The following is a 27,098-nucleotide window of genomic DNA, read 5'->3' as shown; positions in this document are numbered from 1 at the left end:
CACTGATACACATGTACAGTTTTCAACATATCTATAAAAAGTTAACATTTTCAAGTTAACAAAATCTACAGAGTAAATTTTCTCTCAAAAATGACATTGGTGCATTGTACATTCAGTATTTGAAACCGAACCGTATTTGATTTTACCATGTCTACGGAATAAATTTCCTCCCAAAGAATATCAGTGATACAGTGCTACCTACTAACATTTACAGTTTGAAAATAGAAAAAATCTACAGGGTAAATTTCCTCTCTAAATTCACATTGGTTCATTGCACATTCAGTATTTCAAAGCCGAAGCAAGCATCATTAACATACTAGATTTTACCGTCATTATTCGCAGTAAGAAAATAAACATTATACAACAGCAGAACATCAGAGGGTTAATTTCCTCTTAAAATAAATTGATACAATATACACTTTTTACAGGAAAAAAACATACATGTTACATCTTATTGAAAAAAAAGACTTTCGAGGGACATTTTTATCTCAATATACTAATGATGTAATACATTATTATTTAATCTATAAATAAACAACATATAATCTATAAAAACGCATACAGTTTTTTTGACTGATTTCAAGCCGTATTCAACGAGCGGAGGGGGGTTCAATGCGCATGCAGTAGCATGTTGACGTCACAAACAATATCTCAAAGTACATTGAAAATTGTATTGTCCAGTCTATATCCGAGAAGGAAAAATGGAGAAGGAGGCAAGTCCCTCTCTTGATTATTGTCGAACAATTTGATTTCAAACACATCCATCACATTTACTTTCTTTGACCGAAGCTCCACTTCCATGTATTCCTTATGACTGATACTATTGAACACGAGCTGAATGCATTTCCAACATGTCCAAAGGAAATCTGGCCGCCATATTTTGAACAAATCCACAGTTGACCTATTGATAAAATTTTTAGACTCGTAAATCATCTCATATAATTATTTTTAAACTTTCAATTTTTCAAAACCCATGGGCATTTATTTCTTTAGGCATGCCGGATTACATGTTGCGCACCACAGTCGAGCAGTGGTGCTTGCACAATTTCTGTAAAATCGAAAAATAGTCTATCCGTTGGTTTTTCGTATGGAAATTTCATTCATCTAAAGAACACGTATATATACCCCCAGTCTACACACACATTTAGACAAACTAAGACAAGATAAATTTTATTTGAGGATGATGTCGATTTTCTCATATAAATGCAGATCATATACTTCTGCATTAAACACGATTTTAAATTCGAATCAGTTCAGACAGTACATTTGCAATTAAAACACTAATTACTAACGCCAAAAGGGGAGTTCAGAGAGGTAAATGATAACTTGTACATGCAGTTAGTTTTACTACAAATAATATGATTGCTAAAGTGTTTAGCATTTCACACAATAAAGAAAGCAACTACCTTAACCAAGGATCGAAATCCTCATGTAACTGTAGATAAGAGAGAATTCATTTGCCAGACACTACCTTAATTACACTTATCGTAACATATACATATATAATTGTAAATTTACCTTTATTATATATTCAATGTTTGGTCTTTGTTTCGTTATTTCTCCATTCATCATAAAACAGTCACTTTTATATCCAGTCGTAACTTAAACCACTCCTGAAATAATTGCGATCACTTATTGAGGGGCAGTCTAACTTGGTTTTCTTTCTCTAACTTGCTTCGTGTTCTCTGCGACTTTGAAGTGGATAAGCCACTGGGCACAATGCAAATATCCGATGCAGCCAATTTCAAAACTGCCTTACACACAAATCATCATGTGGGGTAAATAACGGGAAACGGAAAAATAAACTGTTTTCACACAGAACTTGAAAACAAATTCATTGTTTTCAAGATAAATGAATGAATTAGCGTCAATAGGTTGTTGTGAGAGAAAATTGAGATGGTCTGTTTCTTATCATTTCATCATTTTCTTTTCCGGTGCGTGAATCCCCGCTGTTACATTTGTAATCAACCCCTTGTATTGGATAGAGATGCGGCCATGACATAATATTCTGACCTAATCAAGCTGTAAGTTCACATTTTTTCACCATCAAAATCTAAGCCCGACAAAATCACAGGTCGCCCTATTTACATTTTGTAGATATGTAACATATACTCTGCTGCAGTTGCATAAACATTATCTTCTCATGCAGCAGTAACCGAGATTGAGGTTTCAAAGATGTGACTGTTATCCTTTTTAGTTGATCTATCGACACTAACACCATGAGGTCAAAAAAGAGAAAAATTGACTTTAGAAAAAGCTAACGCAAAAGCAATACTGATAAAACTTGTTTTGAACTTTTAATTTTAAAAACGCAAATAATGTAAATCATTTAAAATAGAAAAAAATATATATCGCCTTCCTTTTTATATGCCTGTATTTTCTATTCCTAACTGTAATTTATTATTTACGATTTGTATTCGATAATGGTGTATTGGGTGTTATACATCTGATCTTAATTACTAAGACTGTTATTCTTAAATTTTGTAAGCATCTAGATATATTATCTATCAAACCTGAAAGCGCAAGCTGACCTCTGAGAAATTGTCAATAATGTAAATCCATTGAAGTTTATTCCATTTTACTATTTACATGTTTTACATATACTCTACTACTACATGTATCGCATATGCATGTATAATTATTTCATGTGACAGTATATTTATTAATACATTATTGGAAATGTTTATTTTTCAGCATGTAACAAAAATATGAACAGTTAACATTTAAATGCAAAGAAATCTTGTCCAATTGACGCGCACCGATGAAGTCAATAAAAGTGTAATTGATGCAAATCACCCATATTCCCCAAACGCTGGCAAGACAGTTTACGGCAGCAGACTTCGATTTCAGGAGGGTGGATCCTAGGTTTTCAGCTTTTTTGATTAAAGAAAAATAAACTTGATACATTCCTCCATTTATTTTTATCAGTGATATTTTTACATTAAAATGAAAATATTAACATAGCCAATCAGGTTGTGTTAAGGTATCACAACGGTAAATATTTTCACAAAAAAAATCGTAAAAAAAAGAATCAGGTAATTGTTTACTTGAAAAAAATATTTATCAGGAGATGTTAAACATTACATGTCACACTAGCTGACACATCCTCACACACAAAACGGTACCTACACGGCATTTTCTTTTTCCATTTGCAAACACGGCTACCTCAAATCCACGCGTTTTTTAATGTGTTTATAAACATTCCGAGTGCATCACAGGTAGTAGCCTCCCATGCCCGGAAAAAAGGTCCTTTCAAAAACCTTTATTTGTTCATAAAGTACATAAAATTTACTAGACACAGGTACCAAAGTTGTAAAAATGGCTTGGAAGAGAATAGAAAAACGTCTCAAAAGAAAGGAAAATCAATTTGATATGTATGGACCTATATTTGACTAAGTTCATTTTGATTGATCAATTACCGGTGTGATACCTCTACCCATTTAGTACTCCTCCTCTTGTTTAATCAGGAAATGATGCCGACTTCCGGGAATTTCGTACCCTTTTCCACATAATTCGGCAAGCAATACTTCCAGAATTAACAAGTTCATCGTACCCGAAGTTAATTTATACTAAGTGAAATAAAATTATATGGAAATACGTAAATAAAAAATTGAAAGACAGCTTATTTCTACTAACGATTTAGTTTACTACAATTAATGATTTTTATAACTTTCTTTTTCTTTAATTTACGTTTTTCAGTATTTGATTAATATGAACCCCCCCCCCCCCGAAAAAAGAATGGGTGCAAAGGCTTCTTAATAATTAGTTTTGTACTTTTGTTTTAAACCCAATTAACTTAAGACATTAATTGCCTCGCCAAGATTTCTCCTGGAAGTTTCACAGATTAACGTTAATTCGGCTTTTATTGAGTTCGCTCTCCGGATAGAATGCTAAGGTTTTCTTGGCATGTTTCCTCTCATAGAAAGGATATCTATCTATATTGCTAAAAACAACTTTTAAAAATATATAACAAAAATAAAATAATTAATAAGGAAAAAGCAATACTGATAAAATTTTGTTCCGGACTTCAAAATTCAAATTTATATCTACATCATTTTTAAAATAAAAAAAAAATGCATTCTTTTATTTAAGCATAATTTTTCTTGATATCTAGGCAATAAAGTGTATTTTTTCATTTAATTGAGTGACTGAAAGTAATGGCGATCGACGTCTGCAGGATGGGCAATGTGATACCTCCATAGACCTAAAGAATACATGCTGAGCACATACTGCTCCTAATCGAGAATTAATGGGTGGAAGATCTGATAACCAGATGTACTTAACTGTGTGGGATTGTTTTGCATAACATGGAATAAAGAGAGTAATTTTGTAGACACTATATTTTGAACTAAGATAGATAGTCTTTTTTTTTATTTTGGCAATTTCATGTACCTAATAATAGCAATTCTTCCGAACCCTTTCGACAAGACATGTGAGATCTGTTGTCGAAAGTTTTGCTAAAAACAGTTTTTTCTTTTAATTTCTCCAAAAAAAATTTGTCTATCTTTGCATTTTTTAATTATCAAATATTTCAAAGAGAGTAATGCTAAAACACTCGGGAATTCAACTTAATAAAAAAAATTCAATATCTGCCAGTGTAAAAGAAAAGACAATCTCGGCCTTATCCAAGTTCCCCTGTAGTTAAATTCTTTATTATACATGTTTATTTCTTTAAATTTGTTAATATACAAATTATACAGTATTAGTGTTAAAAGTTAAAATAAAGGCATGTTTAAATTAAAAAAGAAGAAATAGACAGATTGTGTAACTGTAATTACGCTACATAAAATAATATATATTTCAAATAATCTGTAAAAAATAAATTACAATAGGATCGAAAGACACTGGCATAAACATGATAAAGAAAGCAATTCATTTACAATATTGGAGTTCTATTGTCAAAAAAAGTTTTTTTTAAAATAAAGCTTATTTTTCTCTTTTTTAATCTCATTGTGTTAGTGTAGATATATCATCGAAAAGGAATAATTGTCCGTGTGTTTTTTCTCATCTTCATGATCTTTGAAACCGCATATTTACAAAAAATAATAAATACTACGACACGAGTAGATAATGTTAATGCACTCGCAGCAGAGTATAATGTTAGATATCAACAAATTGTAAATAATAGTATGGCAACTTGTGCTTTTGACAGGCATAGATTTTGATGGTGAGAAAATGTTGAAATTACAGCTTAGTTGAGGTCAGATTATTATGACATGGCCGCAGCTCTATCCAATACAAAGGGTTGATAACAAGTGTAACAGCAGGGATTCATACAGCGGAAAAGAAAATGTTGAAATGATGAGAAGCAGACCATTTCAATTTTCTCTCACAACAACCTAATTCATTAATCTTGAAAACGATGGATTTGTTTTTAAGTTCTGTGTTAAAACAGTTTATTTTTCCGTTTCCCGTTTTATATCCTACATAATGATTTGTATGTGTGGCAGTTTTGAAATTGGCGGCATCGGATATTTGCATTCTGCCCAGTGGTTCATCTACTTCAAAGTCACAGAGAACACGAAGCAAGTTAGGGAAAGAAAATCAAGTTAGACTGCCCCACATTCTGTGAACGCAATTATTTCAGGAGTGGTTTAAGTGACGACTGGATATAAAAGTGACTGTTTTCTGATGAATGGAGAAATATTGAAACCAAGACCAAACATTGTTCAATAAAGGTATATTACAATTATATAATTATGTATATGTTACGATAAGTGTAATTAAGGTAGTGTCTTCAAAATAATTCTACCCTTAACTACAGTTCATGAGGATTTCTATCCTTGGTCAAGGTAGTTGCTTTCATCGATCTATCTGAACTCCCCTTTTAAAATTGAAGGCTTTAGTAATTAGTGTCTTAATTGCATATGTCCTGTCTGAACTAATCTGAATGCAAAATCGTGATTAATGCAATAGTATATGATCTGGTTTTATAGGAGAAAATTGACATCATCCTAAAATAACATTTATCTTGTCTTAGTTTGTCTAAATGTGTGTGTAGACTGGGGGTATATGTACGTGATCTTTAGATGAATGAAATTTCCATACGAAAAACCAACGGAAAGACTATTTTTCGATTTTACAAAAATTGGGCAAGCACCACTGCTCGACTGTGGTGCACAACATGTAATCCGGCATGCCTGAAGAAATAAATGCCCATGGGTTTTGAAAAATTGAAAGTTTAAAAACAATTATATGAGATGATTTACGAGTCTAAAAATTTTATCAATAGGTCAACTATGGATTTGTTCAAAATATGGCGGCCAGATTTCGTTTGGACATGTTGGAAATGCATTCAGCAAGTAAGCCATAAGGAAAGCATAGAAGTGGAGCTTGGGTCAAAGAAAGTAAATGTGATGGATGTGTTTGAAATCAAATTGTTCGACAATAATCAAGAGAGGGACTTGCCTCCTTCTCCTTTTTCCTTCTCGGATATAGACTGGACAATATAAAGTTTTCAACGTACTTTGAATATTGTTTGTGACGTCAACCTGCTACTGCATGCACATTGAACCCCCTCCCCTCGTTTAATACGGCTTGAAATCAGTCAAAAAAACTGTATGTGTTTGTATGGATTATATGTTGTTTATTTATAGATTAAAAAATAATGTATTACATCATTAGTATATTGAGATACAAATGTCCCTCGAAAGTCTTTTTTTTTCAATAAGATGTAATATGTATGTTTTTTTCCTGTAAAAAATGTATATTGTATCAATTTATTTTTAGAGGAAATTAACCCTCTGATGTTCTGTTGTTTTCTATATATAATGTTTATTTTCTTACTGCAAATAATGACTGTAAAATCTAGTATGTTAAAGATGGTTGCTCTGGCTTTGAAATACTGAATGTGCAGTGAACCAATGTGAATTTAGAGAAAAAATTTACCCTGTAGACTTTTGCTATTTTCAAACTGTAAGTGTTAGAAGGTAGCACTGTATCAGTGATATTCTTTGGGAGGAAAGTTACTCCATAAACATGGTCAAATCAAAAAGCTATGTAAACGATGGTTGCTTTGGCTTTCAAATACTGAATGTACAATGCACCAATGTCATTTTTGAGAGGAAATTTACTCTGTAGATTTTGTTAACTTGAAAATGTTAACTTTTTGTAGATATGTGGAAAATTGTACATACGTATCAGTGCTATACTTGGGGGGGGGGGGGGGTATTTACTCCGTAAAGTTAAGCTGTCGAAAGGACCCAATATACACTGTATCAATGTCATGTTTGATAGGACACTTACTCTGTAGATTTTTGCTAATTTCAAATTTTAATTGTAGTAGTAAACACTGTACGAGTGATATTCTTTGGGAGGAAATTTACTCCGTAAAATGTACAAGCTATGTAAACGATGGGTGCGTTGGCTTTCAAATACTGAATGTACATTGCACCCATGTGAATTTACAGAGGAAATTTACTCTGTAGATTTTTATTACCAAGCTGTAATGTTAGTAGTGAACACTATATCAGTGAAATTCTTTGGGAGGAAAGTTTTGTTATATAAAGGCTATTTACTTTTGCATTGACTACTGTATGTTTACTGTATGAATGTCTTTTGAGAGTAAATTTACTATCTAGATTTTTGCTATTTTCAAATTGTAATGTAGTTGTGAACACTATATCAGTGATTTTTTTTGGGAGGAAATTTACACCGTAAAATCTAGCTGTGTGAACGATGGTTGCTTTGGCTTTGAAATACTGAATGTACAATGCACTGACGTGCATTTTGAGAGGAAATTTACTCTGTAGAGTTTTTTTCTATTTTAAAATGTAGTGGTGAACAATGTATCAGTGATATTCTTTGGGAGGAAATTTACTCCGTAAAATCTAGCTATGTAAACGATGGTTTCTTTGGCTTTGAAATACTGAATGTACAATGCACCGACGTGAATTTAGAGAGGAAATTTACTCTGTAGATTTTTGTTATTACCAAACTCTAGATTTTTGCTATTTACAAATTGTAATGTAGTTGTGAACACTATATCAGTGATAGTCTTTGGGAGGAAATTTACTCCGTAAACTCTAGCTGTGGAAACGATGGTTGCTTTGGCTTTAAAATACTGAATGTGTTATGAACCAATGTGAATTTAGAGAGGAAATTTACCCTGTAGATTTTTGCTATTTTCAAATTGTAATTGTAGTGGTGTGTATCAGTGATATTCTTTGGGAGGAAATTTACTCCGTAAAATCTAGCTATGTAAGTGATGGTTGCTTTGGCATTGAAATGCTGAATGTACAATGCATCAATGTGAATTTAGAGAGGAGGTTTACTCTCTAGATTTTTTGTTATTACCAAACTGCAATGTTAGTAGTTAACACTGCATCAGTGACATTCTTTGGGAGGAAATTTACCCCCTAAAATGGAGCTCTCTATTACACTGTATCATTGTCATTTTGAGAGGAAATTTACCCTGTAGATTTTTGCTTTTTTCAAACTGTAATGTTAGTAGTGAACACTGTACATGTATCAATGATATTCTTTGGGAGGAAATTTACCCCCTAAAATGTAGCTGTCTATTACACTGTATCAATGTCATTTTTGAGAGGAAATTTACTCTGTAGATTTTTGCCTTCTTCAATTTGTAATGTGGTAGTGAAAACTGTTTCAGTGGTATTCTTTGGGAGGAAATTTACTCCGTAAAATCTAGCTATGTAAACAATGGTTGCTTTGGCTTTGAAATACTGAATAAACAATGCACCAATGTGAATTTAGAGAGGAAATTTACTCTGTAGATTTTTGCTATTTCTAAATTGTAATTGTTGTAGTGAATACTGTATCAGTGATATTCTTTGGGAGGAAATTTACTCCGTAAAATCTTGTTATATCAAGGATAGTCGCTTCTGAATTGACTACTGTATGTTAACTGTACCAATGTCATTTTTGAGAGGAAACTTACCCTGTAGATTTTTGCCTTTTTCAAATTGTAATGTGGTAGTGAAAACTGTTTCAGTGATAGTTTTGGGGGGAAATTTACTCAGTAAAATCTAGATATGTGAACGATGGTTTGCGTTCATTAAACTTTTGATATTCGCACCAATAAATATCTTGTAAACTGTGTTATTTGTTGAGTTTTGTTAATACCTAAGGGCAAAATGCTTAAAACAGAAAAAAAGATTTTCTGTTTTGATTTTGGAATGCGTTTAATGTATAATACAGTTACTGTACTATAATCAAACATTATAATATGTGCAAAACGTGTGTTGTACTTTTTGTATAATTTGCCTTTAAGTGCCAAAAATTGGCTTTTTCCTATAATCCAATAGTAAATGTAAATGTATATGTATTTTGAGACGGTCCCTTAAAACCCCTGACGGTGGATTTTCCCCAAACTTTGCATATGCACTTAATGACAGACGAGACGTTGCTCATATATTTATTCTGTAAATGTTCTGAAAATAAGAAATATTTTAATTACATTCTAATTTTTAAACCAGTTTCTAATCCCTTTACAAATCTTAAAAATTAGATTTTGAAGGAGCATTGTTTCCTCACAAAAGGATTATTTAAGAAATACTACCCTTTATTATCTTGCACAAATGCCTGGTAATTAGGTACCTCAATTTTTTGTGAGTAAACATGTCAAAGTACTTCAGTTACAAATTCTTGGAAAAAAAATAAATATTATTGAGGAACATCTCATCTGTCCTTTAATAAATGTAAGCAACATGTTTTATTAGATTAATAAGTCTCTCTTTTGTAGTTTTCTCACAATAAAACCTCAGTCGGCCCCCTTATACGATATAATAAGCGAACCTATGATTAATCTAATAACAACAAATGTATAGACAATATCGACGGCATTTACAGAGTAATTAGGGGTTCATAAAAAATTAAAATGTCACCGGTCTGAATCGATTTATTTAACACACAACACACTAATGTCAAAAGAAATGAAACAGATCTCTTCAGGTTAGATTTTTCTTTTTTTATTATTTAAGGAATGAATTTAATAGCTACCCATTTTATACGGTATAAACTGGAAAGGGGAAGTTTACGCTTTATAAAAAAGCGTAAACTGTTCCAACCCATTTTATACCGTATAAAATGGGTAGCTATTAAATTCATTGCTTATAATTTGATTTTCATTCATTTGATGTAAGATATTAAAAGGTGATTGTTCTAACAGTATGACTTGAATTTGTACAAAGTTTGAATGTAACGTCAGGCGGATTGATACGTTTTTGACGCACGTCATTGTGACGTTGGCAACCCATTTTATACAATATAAAATATTTTTTATTCAATCAAATACATCGTTACAACCAGAATTAAATTATAAAATTTTCGAAGCATAACATAGTCGTTATAAGCACATTTATTTAATTTTTATATTATGAAAAGTTGTTGGTTATCGCTCTTTCCGTGATAACATTTGAAGAATTGTGGGTGCTTTTGTGTAAGATGGTTGGAAAATATGTGATCAAGCTTACATATTTTATTTTATTTTTAAATCAATAGGCCTTTACTGCAGTATATGTATATTTTTTATTGTAATGGAATCTTTAGGAGGCAGAAGATGTATTTACATTCGACTTTTGTTTTAATTTTAACTACTTTTTAAAATGTTCACCCATAAATTAAAATTAGAATAATGCATATAATTGATAACTTTATCCTATATTCCAAAAAACTTTTAATAAGTGCAGCACATAATATATATTTTAATTTCAATTTTTATCTTATATTTCAGGGATCTATATTTTACTTGGAGTCCTTCTTTTTGGATGTTTCACTAATAACCCCCTGGCTTTTAATGCAGAATGTAAGATTTTTATACATTAAAACTTGGTTATAACGAAGTCGCTGGGACATGTGAAATTACTTCGCTATATCCATAATTCATTATAACCGTTTGAGAAATTCATAAACTTTATATAGCTGTTCGTACTAAACCAGTTTTACTGTATTTATTTCACTTTTGTTAAAATTAAGCTACTGGCAAGCTGATTTAGAGGTTTTTGTTGACCCAATGTATGCAAAGATCAGTAGAAAAGGCAATAGGCATGGTACTTTTAGAAGAAAGTGCGAGACCATATAGAAAGTTATAGTATTGAATTGAATTAATCAAAAATTCATTATTATTCATAGGTCGGAGAAAGAATCGATACCGTGGACAAGTACTTAAGGATAGATACGTTAGGAACGTATACGTGAGGAATGTTGTTGATATCTACACATTCCATCTTTCCTTGTTACTTGTCAAGATCACGCCATATTGCAGAATGCTTACAATTTTACTGAACAGTCCGAATTGGTCAATAAATAATGTTCTCGGTGCTCAGAAAGACGCAAAAGACACTCTTAATGATTTAGTATTAATAATTTAACTTAATATTCTCTTTCAAATAAAACATATGTCGATGAAAAAATTTATCAAACTTCTGATTGTTTTTAGAACTCATTTTTCGGTTTGACCCTAGGTATCCTGGAAAATGGCAGATCTTGTATACTGAAAGAAATAAGAAACGCATATTAAACTTTTGAGTTAAATTAAAACAATTATTTCAAATATGTGTTCCAGCATTCTTATCATACATTTTAATTCATTTTTAATCAACAAGTTACCAAAATTTTACGTGATTTTGAATGAAAAAAAAACAACTAAAAATTCTCATAATCTTCCTTTCGCATTATTAACAAACTTGATTTTCCTGAACATTGAGTTCACCAGAGCATTTATCTTTTTCTGATCATTATTATTTAACCCTTCTGACGGTAGCCTTAATGGCTGAGATTAGCTGTATTGTTCCAAAGCCAACAAATACCCCCGCCCAATCGAATCCTACGAATTTTCAATTTAGGATAGAATTTACAGAACCTAGCAGGTTTGGTACACGTGGATGTTTGTAAAAAATTTCGACAAACACTAGCTAAATTTTTCCAGTGTAAACATGCTAAAAAAAATTACACATACGACGCGTACGTGCGAGTTTGAGAGTAAAATCGACGTAAAATGGCCAAGCATGCGGCCCAAATTGGAGCAGAGGGTTTCTGTCCATTTAGGGTGAAAAATATTAGTATGATTGTCTGCTGTATAAATATCAGTTTCAGTGATAATGCCTTGACAATAACCGAGGTGGCATGATGAAAGGTCCTATCTTGTTGTGATGTTGTTACGCGCCAACGTCACCGTCATGGTTGGTTGGAAACATTGTAAGTTAACTCTTTGACAACCAAAAAAACTTTTATTTGGTTGAAAAGTTGAAAACAATCTGTACAGCAGCATGTTTTTGCCTTTTTATTCACTTATGCAATATTGTATTCAATCCACAGTACATTCTGTCAGCCATACCACGATTGCAAGAAGTTTATACGGACTGCAAATATGAAAATGATGTCTGTAACTCTACTGCATCGTATGGCACTACAAAATTTTATCACAAAATTAATACCATCATCAACATGCACGTGTTTTTGACTTTTTATCATTTCCTCTACATGACGCCATACATTTCATGGTTGAGTTGTTTTGACTAGCGATTTTAGTGCAAAGTAACCAAAATCCACATCTGACCAATTTTCATAATTTTCGGTCAAATAGTCAAAAATTTTCCCATATTATGTTCTTTTGCGTTTCTTTTTCCTTTAGTATATTTTTCTGGACTAGTTTCTTCGTTGTGAAAGTTGTTTTTTCAAGTTTGGAAAATGGAAACCTCTTCATGGCGTGCGGGTTTGGACGCTATCATGAAGAAATTAAATGTAGTGGATTAATAATTCTGGTTCCTTCCTATTATTGACCTTTCGATTATTTTGGCAATAAATTTTCTTTGTAGACTCTTCCAGAAATTAAACTGCCTCCCCGAATACGATTTTTAACAACAAGATCACTAATATCTAAAAGAACAGTGCATATAAAACTGTCTTTGTGCTCTTGGAATTCTTTGCTCTTCTCCGACATTTTCTGTTTTGGTCAAGTACTTCTTATTGTAAATTTTATTTCGAAGGTTTTAAGCAATAGATTGAAGTTTCCTTATCTGTTTGAATTGCAAAGAAACTTGGATAACTTCCTTTTTTAGAATAATTGTTTAGATATTCTTACACGCCGTCGTTTTCACTCATTTTTGAAAACATAGTGTGACCTTTGAGTACTAAGCCTTATTACTATCAAACTTTTCTTTAAAAGAGTACATCACCAGTAATTATTTCTTAACAATTGGCAAACAGTACATCATGAGTTGTTATAATATTTGATTGTAAGGACGGTACCCACTTTTTTATCATTTAAATCCACCTGCCCATTTGTCTATAAAACAGACATTAGTTGCCGTAAATGTAACATATTTCAGTGAATATTTCTTTGGGATTCTTTACGAGTTTTTCAGGAGCTTGAATGAAGCGTTTAATTTCACTTTTGTTTACTGATTCTTTACCATTCATTTTACACGCAGGGTCTCGAATAGCCATTGTTTTCCAGCTTCTCACAATGAAACTTGTCACATAAACATTATTTATTGAACAGCCCTAGTAAATTTATTGGTGAATTATGTCTGACATCATCATAGAACGTTATAAAAGCTTGGTACAAATTTGCAGAAAAATCCATTTAGCCAAAATGACAAAATGTCCAAAAATACTAACGTCCGTCGTTTACAATGTTACAAGTTACGCAATGTAAAACCACAATGCATTGCGCTACGTCAGAATGTGTAAATTTACGTCCTTGACCCTTTTGGTCTCAAAAGACATACATGTAGTGGTATTTCTTAGGCTACCGGTAGTTATGGAATGAAATTTGACTTAAAAACTCAAAGATTCTCGAGACATCGCGTGAAAACGAAACTTTGAAAAGTGAAAGAAAATATTTTAACAATAAAATGTCTTTCTTTGGTAGAAAAAATACATAACCCATGTAAGCAGGTTATGAATTTTTTTCTGCAGTAGCTGCGACATTCATTCCCGTACTAACAACCAAGAAAGATATTTTATTGTTTACATTTTTATCTGTGTAAATAATCATTTAAAGTACGAAAGAAAAGATTAAATATTGTGTTTATGATGCGACTGATCAAGAAATCTGTACAGCTGCCTAGTGTAGTTCATCCACTAATTAACGCAATGGATTTTCTTAAGAAATGAAGTGGATGTAAATATATACTCATGACCATTAAACTTCTTACCACTAAATCAATTTAGAGTGTTTTCTTATGACATATTTCGATTTGGAGTTTTTCCAATTGGCCACCATTTTGTAGGGTAAAGTTGAGAATTTTCCTCTTTGGGCAACGGATTTTAAAAATACTTGGCAGAAATATATCGGGTTAAATATTTACAATCAATAAAAAAAGGCTTTTTCAAACCTTTATTCATAAAAAACAGCTTTATCTTTACCTTAGTACCCATTCTAACAAATTGAACTTGATTAAAAATGAAGCATTCTGGGAATGTTGCCCTACAATATAGCAGGCATGGGGAAATACTCCTCAATTGAAAAAGATCTATACAGATAGACAGACGGGCATACATCGTAACCAACACACGGCACAACCTACGACATGTGGTTAACATACTCTTGTTGAAATTGCATCTCTTAGCATTTTAATATTTTAATCAAATAAGCATTTTCTTTTTAAAACATATCAATGCATTTTCTTTTATTTCTGATAAAAAGTTTGATTTGTTTTCTAGTGACAGTTGTCAGCTGCACGATGGACACGCTTGTTGTCAGGGTAACAAACGCCTCAAGCACTGGGATCATCTACGTTCTTGGTCAAGGCGACGCTTGTCGACTAGAAACCTCTCCACATAAAGTTTTGTACCAGTTTGATTTCGCCCTATGTGGCATATCTTGGGTAGGAAGTGATAAATCTCATTATCATTGATCAATTGAGCTAACAGTCATGGGCATTGGTAGCAACATAGGGGGCAGAATTCATTCAACACTGTCATGTGCATTGGTAGTAAAAACAGGGGGCTGAAGGCAACTCCACTACTTGTCAAATGTATGAATTATGCCAACTTGTAATATCATTCATGTATTCTCGTGTTTTAGAATGAAGGTAAAAACATGTCCTTGCCAAGATAGTGTTCGGCCAAATATTCAATTTCTTTTCATTTTTTTTCTGATGTGTGAGGACTTTAATTCGCTAGAAGTCGACATAAACATTTGATATCAAAAATTTCCCCTTAAACAGTACATAAGTGAAAGAAGAAATAGGTTACATATGTCACAAAATACCTCTTTATCTGCATAAAACTTAGATTTTCTCGAACGAATGTCATGTTTTTTCTACTTTAAGATAACAATGAATTTTCTCATTTGTTATACTGTAGATCACTAAATTTTCGCGACACCTTATTTTCGCGAGATTGTCATTGACTCTTTGTAAGCGAAACATGATTTTCACGAATTGATGTTGTTTTCGTTCGGTTTCTTTTTCCCTATTATTATTTTTTTTTTCTTACCGATTTTGTGCAAGCGAGTTCTCGGAAACGGTTTGGTCGACTTTTTCAGATCTGATACATATTGGTCTGAATCTTATTGGAAATTTTTTATATGTACGTCGTCACTTCCGGTCGTAAGATATGGACGATTTTCAGAGGGTCAGCTTGTCCTGGCAATCACTCCAAAACAAATGAAGATATTGACTTGAGATTTTCAGTGAAGGTAGAGGAAGGATTGCTAAATTGCTTTTTTTTTGAGTCTATATCTTTCCAGCGAAAAAAGATTTGAAGATCGCAAGAGCTCGAAAAATAGGCTCGGAAATATCTCGCAAATTTTAAAGTTTTCTCTAATATCTTTATACCTGTCAATAATTTGTTAATAGATATAAAATAAAAGTTGTGCAGAATTTAATTTTCTTTCCTTTTATATCAAGAAAAGGGGTGTGACCCCTCAAATAAAGGACAAAGAGGGGCCAAAAGACTTCCATCTATAACTCTTTATTTATCAATTTTTGTATATAAATTACTGATGCAAAAATGTTCATCGTAATAATCTTCAACAATATATTAAGAAGGTATGATCATACGTTACTACATAAAGGGCCATGAGGGACCAAGATGCTAAATCTTTAATTCTTTCTATCTCCGAAGGGAAAATATTTTGATAAGGAGTGTTGCATAAAATATCTTTAGAATCGTATTCCAATTCTTGCAAAACAGCCCCATTGAGGACTTGAAGAGCTGTCCCCTATTATCTATTCTGCATAGCTCGAAAACGAAAAGAAATATCTGAATAGTTGTTGAACAAAAATCTTGAAAGTTACAAGCCTTATCATTTGAAATGGAGCAAAATGGGCTGACCCCTCATATAACGGGCCCAGAGGATCCAACTAGATTTTCAACTAGAACTCATTGATGATATTATCTAAATCAAAAGAATTTGATCAAAAGAGAGTAAGCATGATTTCATTTTGTTTTATCAAAGATCATGGTCAAAATCATATCTCATCTTATCGAAAATTCGGACGGAAGACCTACTCTTTGCTCGCAACGAGATCGTTTCTACTTTTTCTATATAATTGTAAGGAATACTTTTGTACGCGAGAATTAAATTTTCGCGAACGCACTGTCTCGCGTAATTACGCGAAAATTAAGTTCTCGCGAATAAAAAGTGTTTTACAGTACTAGGATATGGTACAGGGTTAATTATGTTTTTAGAAATATATCGTTTTTAAATCCATCCATTTTACATTATTGCTTCAGTAAACCTCTGAATACTACCGTCCCATTCCTTGTCTTTGTCACCGGTTTCAGAGATGCTTAAAAGTCGTCAATATATCGGATCTCAGTAGCTTATTTGGTTTCAACCGGAACTCGAACCCAGGGCCTCTAGCACACCGTGCCAGCGCTCTAACCACTGAGCTATATTGACTGACTTTCACGCACGTGTGAACCCGGTGACACATTCATTCCCTTTTCTACATTTTATGAATCAAGACTAACCTAGTTTGCTTTCTTCATACTGTATTTTCCTCCCTCTCTCATTTCCAAGCAACTGGTACTGCGGATCATTATACAGAAGGAGAAGAACTACCAGACAGGAGCGGACAAGAAGATCCCGGTGTTGTGTGTGGCCGATACCAGTGACATCGTGGCATCCAACCTACTGGGCGCGTAAGTACCCTAATTTTCCATTATTTATACACTGAATTGACGACGGACGATGGGTGTGACAGATCAGCAGGGTGTGCTAACTCTTCCATGGCACCTGATCCAATTCTGATGTTTCGGGGGTCGTGTTTTTTCTGCTCTTAATTTGCTTTGTTTTATGGACTTTGAGATGGAATACTTTTCGTTATCTCAATATCCTTCTTGGTATGAGAATAGGACCGAAAGTACCGTAAACTGTAGATATATGAATAGGCGCGAAAGTAGCGTATTTTGTAGATACTAATATGTGAATAGGGAGCATAAACTGTAGTTTTGTGATAGGGTTCGGTTCTTAAAAAGGGAGGGGGCATGCTAGATTTTAGCATTAGAAATATATTCATGCATCTTCGCTAGCCAAGGATTTCTCACCGTTTCTGATACGCTCCTCTCCTCATAAACCCTTGGCATACGGTGAAGTCAAAAGACGGGATTGTTTTCCGTCACGTGATATCGAATCTATCAGGTACGCACAGATTGCGTCATCGCCAGAAATAAAGACACGTGATAAAAAAAAATTAATCTAAGTTTTTTCAAGAATAATTAAGAAGCAATAAATGATTTTTGTTTATTCATTATTTATAGAACAAATCTGAAGCTTCAATATAGATTCATCATCACATATCTAGAAGATATTGGATGACACCATGGCTATTCATAGAATTGAATTTTATCTTACGGATCGTTGTTTACTTGCGCTTTTCATTTCCAGGGTTGAAGAGTGAAGATAAATCCCGAACGCAAATATCGCCATTTGCAAAAAACAATTTCTGTTTTGTCGACCTGGATGTACTGAAATCCAATCAGAACTGTGGAAAAAAAATCCCTTTTTCTATGAATACCGTAGGCCAAGCGTTTATGAGGAGAGTAGCGTATCAGAAACCCTTGGCTTGGCTAGCGAAAATGATATTCATGCAACATTATACGTAGCGAAAAGTGAGATACTGCCTTTTTGAACTTAATAAGTGTCGCCCGCATGGCACAGTGGATAGAGCGTCTGCTCTAGAGTCGGGAAGTAAGGAGTTTACTCCTACGTCGCAGGTAGATCAAATCCCACTATGGGACATGGAGACCGGTCCTTCGGATGAGAGCGTATAGACGGATGTCTCATATCGCAGTGGGTGCTGACACTAAAAAGATCACAATTGCCTGAACGTTTAGGAAAAATTTTGCAGCTCCCCACCGGAAAGTATAGTGACGTCTGAATATGAGTGAAAACTTTTCGAGGGAGACATTAAAGAAGTCAACATACAATCAATCAATCACATTAATTATTTTAAGTCAATATTCACCAAATGGATTCTAATCTATACGGATATCAGAAACATGTATATATACATGTATATATAAATATATATATATATATATATATATATATATATATATATATATATATATATATATATATATATATATATATATATATAGTTATAAGTATTCATAAATAAAGTAAATATGAATGTAAATTCGACACAGTGTTTTTTTGTTCTTTCTCTGTGTAGTCTATGTTTGTACTTTCTCTTTTACTTTCTTTTTGTACTTTCATTCTAGTGACACAGTTGACAGCGCCGGTCTCAATGTCACGGTGCGTCCAAGTGCCGGAATGAAATTCTTCAAGGCCGTGTCGGGGGTGGAAGTCAGCGGACACGAGGTCAAACTATCGGACCGTGTATTTATGACCTTGAAATTAGATGCTGAGTACCAAGGTTAGGGTAACTGCATAATGAAATATATGAACTTTTATTTGACATTGGGTAAAAAGCCAACTTCAATCGATAATTTATTAAAAATATAATTATATAGACCTTAAAAACTGTCAAGGCTCTTGGAAAAACATACACAACTTGTTGTAAAAATCACTTTTATCTAAATATGATGAAAGAATCAGAAAGATTTTTTATTCAACTTAAATTAAAAAAGAAATCATGCTACATTCTCTTCCAGAGTAAAAATATTCAATCTTTAACTTTTAGAAGAGTTCAAGTTAAATAATTCTTGAATTAAAAAAAATGTTGAGCTTTATTGAGATATATATAAAATTAATGCGATTTTTTAACTTTAAGATGACTTCGACATAAAGGCGAAGTACTGCGCAGCCGGAAGTATCATTATAATTGACAACTTGTAAGTGAAAAATGTTACAACAATGGAACTGAATTGATACATTTTATCCAAAATATATTTTTATATAATAAAAATTTTATACAAATAATGATTTTAGCTGCTCTATTGATCCGAGTCTTTTCCCGAACTTTTGGAGAATGAGGCGGGGTTTTCTAATCTCCGAGTTTGGAGCCTTTCGGGAGACATCGTTACAAGGTGGTGTAGTCACAATGAACTTCACATGTGTTCTGGAACTGTGCAAAGATTACTGCAACCCGGTAAGTAATATATTATATTTTATTGTTATCTAATTTCTTTCAATTGTATGTTAGTTATGACCTAGCAACCTAGTACTCATGAATAAACTCTAATAATAAATCCAAGATGGACAGTTCAGAGCCACAACTTTTAACAAAAATCGGTTTTATGGTTGTATGTATGTCCCAGGAGCTTGTAAAAATTTTTTCGCCTGATTTTTTCAATGCTTAACCCCCATCCCCGCAATCACGCATTTTAACGCATATACCGTTGCCCCGCAATCACGCATTTTAACGCATATACCTTTGCCCCGCAATCACGCACTTTAACGCACTTTTCGTTTTTGGCGTTTTCTGCTCTCATAGCGCGTAAAGTTTTGATGGTATGACAATAAATGATTAGATTATAAATTTTGTAATTCTATTCTAATATCTTTCGCAAATAATAATATTTTTCCTCAATTTAATATTCCCGAATCGTTCGATTTATTTGACAAAACTTGGAATGCAAGACAAATTAAAGTCTTTCTTAAGACGCTAAATAAGCTCACCACTTGTTTTGGTGATGTGAAAATCACTCAATCTTGTGTGAGATGGGGCCCTTCATTCAAAATTTATCGAATTTGACAATGGAACTTATAAAATTACAAAAGAATTTTTAAGTTTATACATACTCATTCAAGAGTACAGAAAAGATGTTTGTTCGTAGAATGTAGGTTTGTTCCAGTTTATATCTAATCTTATGTTATGTAGTTTCATTTTGTCCTATTTCTTGTTCTATTTGAATTCAAATTCGTAAAACCTGATTATTTTCCTACCATACACATGTTACACAGCAATAAAAAAAATACACATACACAAATAAGGAACAGAATAAAGAAACGACAATATCTTGTTGAAAAAGAGGTTGATGTAAATTTGAATGTTTTCATTATCAAGTCAACGTTTCCGATATTGTTAAAAAAAAGTGTCGCACTTACTCGATCGTGTGTCTTCATTTCTAAACATATACGTATACATGAAACAAGGTACATGTATTCGGGAAAATTTTAAAGTATACTTAAAACTTGTTTTATATATTTTTTTTATAAAGGCAGAACGAACAAGAAGTCTGTGAGTCAATGCTCGCCAATAATGCCCCACTCTGATGTGAATTTACACAAGTTCAGTTACAGGCAGATGCACGGAAAAAATATGAAGTTGTTATCAGATTCATATACAAAAAAAATCCCACTATATGACATGTCTCAACAAAGATTGTGCTAAAATTTATAGAATCTGCGATGAGTATTTGCTTTAAAAAATGCGATAAAAAATTGTTAAATGTATGTTTGGTACGGACAGATGCACGGTAATACAGGAAGTTGACATCGGATTTGAACAAAAATGAAACCACCATAACTTTGTTACGGACAGACACACAGCTAGACAGACGGAAAAACACACAAGGGTAGAACAGTATATACCCGGTCTCGTTCTCAGCGGGGGTATGGTTAAAAAACCTATGTCTACCCATTAGTTTTATCAGTGGGTATATAGTCCCTTATAGGAATATATCCGCCTCGAGTACGTTCATATCGACAGTATATTATTTGAAAATATTCACTTATCAGTCGCTTTCACATGTTTAAGAAAACATATATACTCATGTATGTCAACACTGCATACTTTAAAAAAAATAAGTTTTGAAAAATCTTGATTGGCGAAGTAAACTTTCAAAAAGAGGACGGCGATGTGGTCTGCTTGGATTCTTCAACCAGCTATATGTTTATGTTATACACAGAAAATACTTTTGACAGATACTTGTGTATGGACAGTTAAATGTACCATGTACATGTAGATACATTAATGAGGAGCAATGCATTTGGACGGTTACAACTTCATTCTTTCGGGGTGTGTGTGTGTGTGTGGGGGGGGGGGGGGTGTTACACATCTTTGACCAACAGCGATCTAAATTATTCTCCGCATTTCATCTCCGGAATTACATGTACATTATTACATTTAGAATTTCCGGCATTTTTTTTTCGATCAACGGCTAGCTTCGAAAAATTGTGGAAATACTTTCTATATTTCTCAATAAATACAGCTACAATTAATGCATTTTCATAAAAACATGTTAAAGAGTACTGCCTCATTTGCTCCACAAATAATCGGAATACTTATAAGACAACATCGGGAAAATGTCGAGTACTGAGCTTCGTCCGAGAAGTTCTCGGACTCGTTTGTAAACTATTCTATTGTTTTTTTTAAATGTGTAAAAATTCTTTTCGATGTTTTTCTTTCTTCTTTTATTTATTTATTGCAAATTCGCAAACAGCCCGTATCTTCCAAGTTTTTCCTTATTGTTTAACGTGTTGATTTTTTAGTAGCCCACATGTACCTGTAGGTGTAAAGATTCTGCAATCTTCGCTATAGCCAAGGGATTCCGATACGCTTTACATCTCCACCATGCACAAGAGTAGAGTTTGGATCGGAAACCCTTGGCTAGCAAGGTTTAGACATATATTGCAAATTTAAGACTGATTATTTTAATACCGAGTTCCATGGCAGTATTTTATCCGTATATCAGCCAAATTTAAATATCAACTGAATAACAAGATGTGAACAGTTCAATTTTATTACATGTATTTTGAAAATTAAAATGTTTTCCATCGTCAATGTGCTATAGTATTGTTCAATAGAAATCAAGCGTTATTCCAATATTCAAACAATATCTATAAATAAAAAAAACCCTCTCGAACAAATGTGCTGAAAGCTATATATCCTTTTTGTCCTAAAAAATATATTAAAAATGTGTTATATTTTTTCTCAAGTGATAATCCTATTCTACTAGACCTCATTTCTATTTTTATTTATAATTGAAAGAGTCTGCAAGTTTCGATAAAATGGTAATGCATTTGACTGATGAAATACAAACAATGGAAAGATTCTGCAAGTTTCGATAAAATGGTAATGCATGTGACTGAAGAAATAATAGGGGGGGGGGGGGTCGCTGTCTGTCATTTTCACTGGAGCATAAAAATGACGCCCTGAATGGAACTCAATAAATTATTTTGAACGAAGTTTTCGATTTAGATTTAAAATTCATTTAATAAATTACCTGTAAACTATCATAATGTATCAAGTCTGTAAAAGTCCACATAAAAGAATTATTTAAACAAAATAAACAGGATTAAATCATCATCAAATACTTTAATTCATTTTACAGATGATTGTATAAATATCAGGGCGATATATACGGCAATAGTTGCTAATTATAGACCGTGTAAATGCATCCTCAAAAACACGTCTTTTCAGCACATAATCGCAAGTGCGCTGCGGGGAAAGGGATAACGTCATCAAAAAGTAACAAATGTAATGCTACTATTACGTCACAGACAGCGCAAGGGGCAAAGAGTCTGGTCTAGAGTCGCGAAGTAAGGAATTGATCCTGGGGTTTCAATCCCACTGCGAGACATGGAGAACGGTCCATTGAATTATACCGTATAAACCTAGGTCCCGTGTCGCAGTAGGTGCTGGCAAGAAAAAAGATCCTTCACTGATCAATTGCCGAAAGTACCAACGGCAAGTAGCCGTGTCTCCATATGAGAGAAAAATTCCTGAGAGAACCTAGAACAATTAGATATAATCAATCAATCTAAAAATGCCCTTATAAAATTTTGAGAAAATTTTTTTGAATACATTTTCAAATTCACCAAATATGTGAAAAAATATTTTCTGTAATTTACAAGTCATTATGTGGTGATGTGTACGATGGGTGGGGTAGAAAAAGACGGGGAACAAAAGAAGCAGGAAGTCATCTGGGATACATTATTACTTCTGGTTCATCACGTGAGTACCAGCGCAGCCGGAAGAAGAGACAATCAAGACGCAGAGATGACGATATCAACGTCGGGGCAAGAATTGATATCGTGGACAAATACTCCAGGATAAGTGAGGGACATTTTTGATATATGCACAAATTAACATTTTTTTTAATTCTTAGAATTTGTAGGAAAAACTGTAAAATTCTATTACTCGAGTAATAATTCTGTTGACATCTTTGGTATCAATTCTGATAGATAACTAAACTATTCAAATTTCCTGTGAGATATAAACGGTTTCGATTTTTCCTAATAAATCTAGATGGCCGTCTTAATACCAATTTTTCACTATTAAACTGGCTGACATTTTAATTCGGCGTGGTTATTTTTTCCATTTTAGAGGTTATAACCAATGATGATTTCTGCTGGCAGATCTCCTCCTTCGTTTTCCTTAACGTTGGGCTCGGGCTCTGTTTGTTGGCTACCTCTGGCGGATGCATGTACCTGAGCTTCCGCATATCAGTTTACAAGAACATCATCCAGAACCTCAAAGCCAGTATGAATGGATTTTCGGCACGTGATGTGTTGGATCTAAAACGAGGTCATAGCATTCGGGGGAATACATGTTGAGGCTAAGAAAAATGAAGTTTTCATTTCTTGATCAAAAATTTATCTTCGTTTTCTGCTTTTGAATTCTTCTCTTTATTTCCTTTATGGTACTGTAAATGCATTTTACTTGGCATAGGTGTTTGCATATATTTAATTAAGCGCGTTGTGGATGCTATATATATGAAAACATGTATATGTAAACAAAAGATTTAGCGTTGTTATCGATTTAGCGGAAGATGTTTCTTGATAAGATGCGCTAAATGGAATGCACGACCAAACGTAATACGTTTACAGTACAGTACCTCCTAAATAACCATAATCGTTATTTTTCAATAACAAGTTGCTACTAGGATAACCATCCCATCGTAAGAAATCAGTGGTGGATCTAGCAGATGGATGGTTAACCGGGTATTTCGAACCCATTCCATTTTTTTTTTTTTAGAATTTTTCCTTTTTATTTCTCTATATAGAAGTAACAAAATGGCGTCATTTTTTAAATAAACATGATTTCTTCGTTTTATTTGAGGCAAAGTGTTAAGTCAGATATATGTAGAAAAAGATGACTATGAAGTTACCATCCTTGATTTGATATTTTATCTGCAACTAACCCTGTTGGTGGTATAACCTTGGGTAACAAAAATACAAAAAAAAGTCTTTGATCAGTTTATGAGAGATTTTTACAGAATGCATTGATGGGTAACAAAGAATTCTGAATACTGTTGACAGCAAAATTGATGTCTCATCCGTGCATGGGTTCTGTAAGCAAACCAAAAAAATAAATAAGAAAACATTATTAATAAAATACAAGAAGTTAATGTTAAATGAAATCGATATATGGATTTGAAATTCTTGTTTATGATAAATTACAATTATTTTGACTTAAGATTTATGACAAACTTAAGAGATTTTTTATCTAAAACATGCAAATTTTAAGCATTCACAGATCAGCAATTTCTTTAATTATTGTTATACTTACATGTTTTTTTGGATGACTTACATACGTATCTTTATGCTACATGATACCTAGGAGAAAATAACTAACACTTACCACTCTCACACATACACAGTCGACAGTGTGCAACATCATACTTTATACAATGAGGGTGACAGTTAGGGGGAAGAGGTTTACACTGGGCTCCTTTGAAAGAAATACAAAATCAAAGTAATAAAAGTACTGTGAACAGGTTTATTTCCTGATGAAAGGGGACTAAATCATAATTTATGCAGTTAGAATTGTAACAAATTCATGTAGTCTGTAAAATGGAATACTTTTATAAATATGAAAGAAGGGGAAAATGCAAGCATCACGCCAAAAAAACATGCATTATTTTTCTGTATTTTGAAATCATGTCATAAACTAGAGCAACAAGGGAAAAAATAAACATTCATTATTACAATCAGAAATGCTTTAAAATATACATATACAATTGTTACCTCCGCCGCTTCCGCCGGCTGCCATTCCTCCTGCCGACATACCGCCGCCTCCTGCCGACATGACACCACCTCCAGCTGATAGACCACCGGATCCGCCACCAAATCCACCACTGCCACCGGCGGCTCCGCCAGAGCTACCTCCACTAGATCCGCCCACAGCCACGTATGTTCCTGGAAAAATATAATTTGTTTTTAATTGTCAAGTTCCAACTTAATGATTCCTTAGACAGGCTTTACATGTACTACATATTAGTATTTATGAAAATTAACAAAAAACAAAAGGTTCATGTTCTGTGGATAAGGCATTTAAACAAATGATACTGTTGTAAACTGTTACTGTTTAACTGAATGATTTGCGTATCAGGATGTAAGTAATATTACTCTTCTTAAAATTTTAGTTCTTATTCTATGGATATTCTAGGCAAATCCACTTTACCAAAAAATTATTAAAACTGGAGAATGAAAATAATTAATTATTCGACAAGGTTTTTATCTACGAAGAATATGTTTGTGGTACCTGTGTGGTGTCCGCAGTTTTCCGTACATTCGGAGGTCTTCTGGACCACCACAACTGGTTTCTTTTCACAGTTGTGGCATTCATCCACTTTCTGCACTACGATGGGATGAGTTTCACACGTGGTGCATTTCGCTTCACATCTACAAGCAGGACAACCGTCGTGACCCTTCTCTCCCAGTGTGTATCCATGGTCGCATGATGTCATACAAGAAATTGTTGCGTCACATGTTTTTACTGCGACCGCTGTTGGTTTTTCACACCCCGTTTTGCAACTGTCAGCTTGAAAAAAAAATTCAGCGTTTAAGAAACAAGATATTATTTTTAGAGTTTCATTGGAATATGACATGAAGTCGGTCACGTGATCGAATTCTATAACGCCCGAAGGGAGTTATAGTATATTTGATCACGTGCCAACTTTATGTCATTCCCAATGAAACTCTGAAAAAATATTTTATTTCTTACATTTATATTTTCAATTTTTATTCGTGTGACAAGGAAAAATAGACACTATTTACACTTTGTCATGGAATGCACTATAACGTGTTTACGACGTCATGTGACTTCCTCATAGCTCGTGCATTTTGCTTTACTGCATGTGCAAGAAAATCTTATCATGTCACCAACTGCATGTCATTGAAAATTGAATTTCAACTCATAATCAATATTAAATAAGGAAATACACCATTAAATCTAAATATTATTAAGTGAACCCATTTGTACATATTTAACGAAAAATCAAGTGTTTCTCATACTTTTCTGGATCTTAGCGCATGAACAGCTGGGGCATCCCTGAGCATCAGTTCCACCAAGTGTGTATCCTTCTTTGCATGACGTCATACAGTTCATTGTAGCTGGGCAATGCGCCAGAATGGCGTGGGCGTCTATATGTGTGGGCTGCGGCTGTGGTTGTGGCTGAGGCTGGCGTTGAGGCTGAGGCTGAGGTTTGGAAACTGAAAGAGAGACTGTGATTTAGTTTTATAGCCAGTGGCAAGATAAGCTAGCGAGCTAGCTACCAAGAGTGTAATAATTTATAGATGTAACGATATGAAAAAAAATAAACATGCTTTTACAAATGGAGTAGTTTTGGGCAGTACATAAGACAAAATGATTGGATCTGATGAAGATAATGAGACACATGAATGCGAAGTAAAACAAAGATAGTTCATGAATACAGGTTTAGGTTATATAAACACGTAGACAGAATTAGGCGAGATAAGCACTGAGACAGGTAAGGCAAAATGAACACACAGACAGGTTAAGGCGAGATAAAGACTTGGATTGGTT

At 33.4% G+C, this 27,098-nt stretch overlaps 2 protein-coding genes and 1 long non-coding RNA gene across 3 annotated transcripts; 2 read left to right on the top strand and 1 right to left on the bottom strand.

The window, feature by feature from the left end:
* Positions 1-10,688: 10,688 nt before the first annotated feature.
* Positions 10,689-17,052, top strand: LOC134274593 (uncharacterized). Its single transcript, XR_009993646.1, has 3 exons — positions 10,689-10,765; positions 14,629-14,792; positions 16,937-17,052. It is a non-coding gene; the product is annotated as an uncharacterized LOC134274593 (long non-coding RNA).
* A 1,608-nt stretch (positions 17,053-18,660) lies between these two features.
* LOC134274591 (uncharacterized) lies at positions 18,661-23,884 on the top strand. The gene is made up of 5 exons (XM_062756867.1): positions 18,661-18,797; positions 19,155-19,215; positions 19,313-19,472; positions 23,183-23,384; positions 23,655-23,884. Exons 1-5 carry the CDS (start codon positions 18,695-18,697, stop codon positions 23,882-23,884), a joined length of 756 nt encoding a protein of 251 aa, XP_062612851.1. The 5' UTR covers positions 18,661-18,694.
* A 648-nt stretch (positions 23,885-24,532) lies between these two features.
* On the bottom strand, positions 24,533-26,078 carry LOC134274592 (uncharacterized). Its single transcript, XM_062756868.1, has 4 exons — positions 25,815-26,078; positions 25,298-25,468; positions 24,912-25,001; positions 24,533-24,619 (listed from the first exon to the last, which is right to left on the bottom strand). The coding sequence occupies exons 1-4, from the start codon at positions 26,017-26,019 to the stop codon at positions 24,603-24,605; spliced, it is 483 nt and encodes a 160-aa protein (XP_062612852.1). The 5' UTR covers positions 26,020-26,078; the 3' UTR covers positions 24,533-24,602.
* Between the last annotated feature and the right edge of the window lie 1,020 nt (positions 26,079-27,098).

This window comes from Saccostrea cucullata, unplaced genomic scaffold (assembly GCF_032062105.1).
Source record: "Saccostrea cucullata isolate Sc308-1 unplaced genomic scaffold, CSIRO_AGI_Scuc_v1 ctg7496, whole genome shotgun sequence".
Classification (NCBI taxonomy): domain Eukaryota; kingdom Metazoa; phylum Mollusca; class Bivalvia; order Ostreida; family Ostreidae; genus Saccostrea; species Saccostrea cuccullata.
This window is presented reverse-complemented; position numbering and strand designations above follow the sequence as displayed.